The sequence below is a fragment of the Colobus angolensis genome, unplaced genomic scaffold, assembly GCF_000951035.1.
Source record: "Colobus angolensis palliatus isolate OR3802 unplaced genomic scaffold, Cang.pa_1.0 Scaffold492, whole genome shotgun sequence".
NCBI lineage: Eukaryota > Metazoa > Chordata > Mammalia > Primates > Cercopithecidae > Colobus > Colobus angolensis.
This window is the reverse complement of record NW_012118399.1, coordinates 1,377,126-1,383,533: the sequence shown is the minus strand read 5'-3', so window position 1 is coordinate 1,383,533 and position 6,408 is coordinate 1,377,126. Positions and strand designations below refer to the sequence as shown.

The 6,408-nt window shown below is 37.3% G+C and overlaps 1 protein-coding gene across 1 annotated transcript in view; it reads left to right on the top strand.

Moving 5' to 3' along the window:
- ITGA4 (integrin, alpha 4 (antigen CD49D, alpha 4 subunit of VLA-4 receptor)) overlaps positions 1–6,408 on the top strand; it is a 78,423-nt gene that overhangs the window by 66,510 nt on the left and 5,505 nt on the right. The window contains exons 20-23 of the mRNA XM_011959433.1: positions 361–440; positions 1,379–1,468; positions 3,741–3,831; positions 5,952–6,059. Coding sequence (XP_011814823.1) covers positions 361–440; positions 1,379–1,468; positions 3,741–3,831; positions 5,952–6,059 — 369 coding nt within the window. The remainder of the gene's footprint in view (positions 1–360; positions 441–1,378; positions 1,469–3,740; positions 3,832–5,951; positions 6,060–6,408) is intronic.

Genomic DNA, 6,408 nt, shown 5'->3' with positions numbered 1-6,408 from the left:
CACCCCAGGTGGTCCTGTCTGCCAGGCATGTTACCTCTGCTATACAAAAAGGTGTTTTTGGCAAGAGTCTTCACTCAAGTTGTGAAAGCATTTCTAATTTTTTCAGTCTGGACTTGCCTGCGTTCACATTCAGAGAAGCCTTTGTCTCTGAATGTTACTTGTGTAAATGTGTGTACTTTAAAATTGTCACAACCCCAACAACTTCCCTGAATCTTACTGCCAAGGGAGGAGTAGCTGATGCCTTTAGAATAGGTTCAATTCTACATTCCATAGAACATAAACTTTTAAGAAAAAAATTCAGATTATAAAAAATGTACTTAAGATTTTTTTTAATGGGCTTTCCTGCTCTGTGTTTTACAGATAGATATTAGCTTTCTCCTGGATGTGAGCTCACTCAGCAGAGCAGAAGAGGACCTCAATATCACAGTGCATGCTACCTGGTATAAGTTATTGTTAAAAAAATGAACTAGAAATGCACGCCCATATTTTGAGGGGGGGAATTAGGAAAACCATAAAACTATGTTCCATTAATTGTAAGAGAAAACTTCCCTTACATGGTCTGCTTAAAAAAAAAAACCAAACAACATAGTTAAATGGGAGTGACTGATAATATTTTAGCTCTTGAGCTATGTTAAGTATTTATTAGATTAGATTAGAGTGGACATGATGTGTCACGAATCAATCTGTATTTGAAATCAAAAACAGAATAAACAGTAATAACTCTACAAGATTTAAAAGTGAGGGCAATGACTGACATAGATATGTCTCCTAGAGTAAATAGGAAATCGTTAATGACTATTTCATGAGTGAAGTTGCAACATATTTTTAAAAATTCAGAGTAAACATCAAGATGGACTTCATTTTACCTAACACAACAACTTGGTCACCCTCTCATCCTAAACGTCTCTATAAGTAAAATTGATTATAAAGATAGGTTAAAGCAGTATGACACTTGCTATACGATTTAAAAACTTTTATGATTGATGTGCTTTCTTTGATCATTGAATTAAGTCTTGCAAAAATATTTCTTCAATCTAATGAGAGTAATAAATTTGTTTCTAAACTACCTATTTATTCTGTTTTTTGTACTATCTAGAACATAAATGTTTAAAAAAACAACTTTTAATCTAATAAATGTAACTGTAAAAAAAAAAAAAATTCCTCTAGCATTAGAAGCAAATGATAACAGTTTAATGAGAGAAATTTTCTGCCATCTTTGTCCTAAAAAATTTTCACTGCCATATCTGCTTTTATCCCCATTCCCAAAAAGCATCTAAACAAACCTCTGAGTACATTAGGTAAACAGAGTATGTAATTAGTTCTCTCTGAAGATTTTTCTGCTTGATGAATTCTAACAGGGTGTCTTCTATTTGTGTAGTGAAAATGAAGGGGAAATGGACAGTCTAAAGCACAGCAGAGTGACTGTAGCAATACCTTTAAAATATGAGGTTAAGCTGGCTGTTCATGGGTAAGTAGACACAAAGACCTCCTTTCAAATTCAGAGATGATTTACAGTTCCCTTGCTTCTTACATTAATGAAAAAACTGTACTCTAGAATTTTTAAAAAATAAAAAGGGTTCTCTATCTTTTAATAATTTCCTAATTTTTTTTTTTTTTTTTTTTTGAGACGGAGTCTGGCTCTGTCACCCAAGCTGGAGTGCTGTGGCCGGATCTCAGCTCACTGCAAGCTCCGCCTCCTGGGTTCACGCCATTCTCCTGCCTCAGCCTCCCGAGTAGCTGGGACTACAGGCGCCGCCACCTCGCCCGGCTAGTTTTTTGTAGTTTTTAGTAGAGATGGGGTTTCACCGTGTTAGCCAGGATGGTCTCGATCTCCTGACCTCGTGATCCGCCCGTCTCGGCCTCCCAAAGTGCTGGGATTACAGGCTTGAGCCATCGCGCCCGGCCACAATTACCTCATTTTTATAGTCCCTTACTTAGCTGTCCATTATAATAATGCACTCTATAATCATCACTGATACTACATCAAACTAGTACCCAGTGGGAGGAGATTTCTTACTGGGAGAGAAGGCCACACTGAGCCTTTCAGTTGTGCACTGTGTAATCCTAATCAGGAATTAGGCAGTGTGCAGTTTGCATAATCATACTCAATGCCCGTGTCAAATATGAAGTTCAGAGAAGTGTGAACTTAGCCAAATCACTATTCTGCAGACCCATATCTACACACGTGGCAAATGGAATGCGATGTGAGAGATCTGGTTGCAAGGTGTCCCTTGTCCACTTTTTATAGCTATGGAATCACCAGATTCCTCAACTACAGCCCAAGTACCAGAATTCATTGCTTCCTCGTGATTTTAATGATTGAGTGGACCCCCCTCTCATCCAAGAAGGAGATGTGGGGAGAAAGAATTAAAGGGGGCTTACGGGAACCTTCAGTAATTCCACTGGAACTTATTCATGCTGTTAGTCCTTAGAACTACATTTTTATACAGAACATATGAGTTACAGAACAAATAGACAGATGAGCCTTTCCTGTTGCTCTAAATCTAAACTGTCCCCCAGTCACTTTATCCACTTAGAAAGGTGATATACAGTCATGTAAATGTAAAATGTCAGTGTCTGGTGGAACTGAGTATCAAGTTTGAGATAAAGCGAACAGGCAAAAAAAGGCCATTCACAGCAGAGTAAGACCTAGAGAATCACGAGTAAGCAAATAAAAAGTTCATTGCATGTTTCCTGGTTTTCAGTGTTTATCTTGCCACTCCTCCTGGCTCATGATGAGTGTCTTCCTATTTTTCTGTTATTCACATCTCGTTATTTTGAATAAGGAATGTTCACCTGTTAAACTGCCTAAATCTATGCTGATTCCTTTCCTGTTTCATGGGTTTCTAATTTGGGATTACCTAATATTAGCTGCCAAATGTGAGCACCTTATGGAGTAGAGGTCTCCCTAGAAACATATTTCTTAAAGTTTATTGCAGATAAAAATGTTGAATCACAGGCCTTTAAAAGAGAGTGACAGCCTTGTAGTGTAACAAAAAATTTATCATACTTAATAATGTTAGACTTGTTCCCCAGATTTAGGGTTCATTATAAGTAGCCAGTAGGGATCATGAGATGGGAAGAAATAACTCAAAAATGGGTAACAGAAATTGAGGTATGAGAACCTTAGGAAAAAGCTAAGAAGTTATCCCACATTTGCCAAATTTACATAAACCACTTAAGGGCTGAAAGAGAAGAAATGGTCCAGTAGAATGAGCAAGGTATAGTGTTGTGGAAAGCAAGAAAAGAATATCGGTGAGGACAGATATTGTCACTCAGGTCAGAGAACATGGCCTTCTTTTACTTTTTTTTTTTTTTTTTTTTTGCCCATGCTGAAGGGCAGTGGTGTGACCTCAGCTCACTGCAACCTCTGCTTCTCGGGTTCAAGTGATTCTCCTGCCTCAGCCTCCTGAGTAGCTGGGACTACAAGCATGCACCACCACGCTCAGCTAAGTTTTTTTGTATTTTTAGTAGAGATGGGGTTTATCCATGTAGGCCAGGCTGCCCTTAAACTCCTGACCTCAGGTGATGCGCCCACCTTGGCATCCCAAAGTGCTGGGATTACGAGCGACCGTGCCCGGCCCCAATTTAATTTCTTTTTAAATAAAATGTATATCTGACCACAAAACCAAAAGTATTCCATGGTGACTTGTAAATATGCTATAATCCAGTCTATAGAAAGACTCTTTAATATGTTATCGAATAAGATAGTTAATGAAATTTGAATTTGTTTCTACCAGGTTTGTAAACCCAACTTCATTTGTGTATGGATCAAATGATGAAAATGAGCCTGAAATGTGCATGGTGGAGAAAATGAACTTAACTTTCCATGTAAGAAAAGTTAATTGTGTTGATATTTGTAACAACCTAAAAGGATATCACTGACGCATTGCTCCAAGCGACATTGTACACTGTGATGTCCCTCAGCCTCTCTAGACCTCGGCTGGCTGGAGTGGGGCTGCAGCAGTGGTACTCCTGCCTCTCAGACCCCTACTGCTTTCCTTCCACTTGTCTTGTCCCTGGTATTCAAGCCCATATCTCCTTACAGGACAGGTGAGAAACAGCATGCAGGAACAGAGAGAATGCCTTGCAACAGGCAAAGTTATGGGTGAGCTGAATTTGCTAGAGACGCACACAGAAAACAGGACAGGCCAAGGGAAGGCATCTTTGGGTGCAAATCAGTGAAATTTCTTCTTGGTTCAAGCTTATGAAAACCTCAACACTACAAAGTAAAGGAGGCTCCTACCTCCCATCTCCATTTAAGATCACATTGGTCGGCCTTTCAAGCCATAAGTTTACGACCTGTGACAAGTGCTTTATCAATTATTAAGTAACCTTTTAAAGTAAAGAGTGCCATCATAATTCAGAAGTATTCGGAGACTGATGTAAACCTAAGTTAAAAACATTTTTGCTGTCAAACTGATATTTTTGTTGTATCAAAGATATTGGTGATGAGTAATTTCCAAAAAAGAATTCTTTGAACCAAAAGCACTGTCCAAGCATTCTTATAATCTATATATGTGAGTAAATCTTGGATTAGGTATAATATTTTGTAAGACAATGCTTTTCAAAATGTGTATTAGAATCACCTGGGGTACCTATCCAAAAGGCAAATTCCTGGGCCCTGCCCCACATCTGTGGAGAAAGAATGACTTTGAAATCCTGTTGACTCTATGTATATTCCAATTTTTGTTACACTAGTTGATACCAATGTTGAAAAATTTTAGTCCTCCGCCACTTTGAAGTCCTATGAAATGCTCTTTAAAACCCAATGGGAGTTTGTGCTTTGATAAACTAAAACAGAAACCTAACTGTACCCTAGAAGATTTATTAATTTATAATTAATAGTTAAAAAGTAGTTTCTACTAAATTTATAATGTAGTGGCTGGGACTAGAGAAACTTGCAGTATATACGATTTCTGTGTCTAGCCAACTATGTAGATATTCTTAGAGGTTTAATTGTTGTTAGGCAAACAGAGATGTTTGTGATTTAGATTGATATTTAATGGCATTGAGAAGACCTTGTCTGTAGTAGTGGGCACTGCTAGGTATCTCTTGCTGACATTTCCTTCTGCAACTGCCCTGTGCTTTCATGGATTAGCAATTACCACCTGTTCCCAATCTGGAGACACTTTCTTCATCTTTGTCACATGTTCATAAAATGACTGCAGGTCTGCAAGTCATTTTTTAATCGAGGTATTGGGATGCATCTCTTTCTGACTTACTGTATTGGTTTTATAGTTAAGCTGCCAGTTCAGTAGGCTATATTTTGGCCCCATTTCCCTTTTCAGGAATCTTCAATCCCCAAGTTTATCATCCTCTTATGCATTTTTTGACAAGTATTGTTAAAAACCTCTTGTGCTTTCTCAAAACCCAACAACATAATTATTTCTAAATGCATCAGCATATAGATCCTGAATAAAAATACATTTTTATTCACTTTCTCCTGCTGATTATCCTCTCAGCACAGAGTGCTTTTGCAATAACATCATAGGATTTAGAATTACAATACCTGAGTTTTGGTCATAACTCTTGTCATTTTTTAACTTTTGTCTTGGGAACACTAAGAACATCTGTTAGCATTTCCCTTAGCTGGGTGAATACTAGAATGTTGGCCCACCTCATGAGAACCAAATATTTTTAAAATATGTAATGTAACATACAAATATATTTTGTCTCCTAAGACTGTTTCTCCAATAAACCACCAGCCTGTACTTTTTGTTTTCAACAATACCAAAACTAGAAGGTTAGAAATAATGACTCATTCAAAATTAGCAAACTTTAAAAATTCTGACCGTGGATATCCTGTCTCCCTTTGTTGTGCAGCTGCCAACTATAAACCTCCACCGCTATAAATGTTGCATGGAATATATGGGATCACCTCAAAGCTCATTGATATCTGTACTTACATTTATAGAAAACATTTGTTAAAAATTTTTCCTTCTTACCAGGTTATCAACACTGGCAATAGCATGGCTCCTAATGTTAGTGTGGAAATAATGGTACCAAATTCTTTCAGCCCCCAGACTGATAAGCTGTTCAACATTTTGGATGTCCAGGTAAAAATGTATTTCTTCCACCTAACCTTTATTGTGTGTCTTAAATACTAAAATAAATGCAAAGCAATCCTTTATTCAAGTAATAATGCGAAAATGGATAACTGTTATCTTCAGTCACACTCTAAGCTATGAATTCACCATGCATTTATTGAGTTATGCTTTGAATGTTATATATTTCATTAGAACTATAGAGTTACAGTGCAACGTTTACATTTGATTTAAATAACAGAACCATATTCTACCATCTCCATTGAATAACTATTTTAAGATACATTTTTGTGTGATATGGACCGACAGAAGTAACTTGATTGGTAGAATTCTTCATAACACTTGAAACTACTGTGAAAAT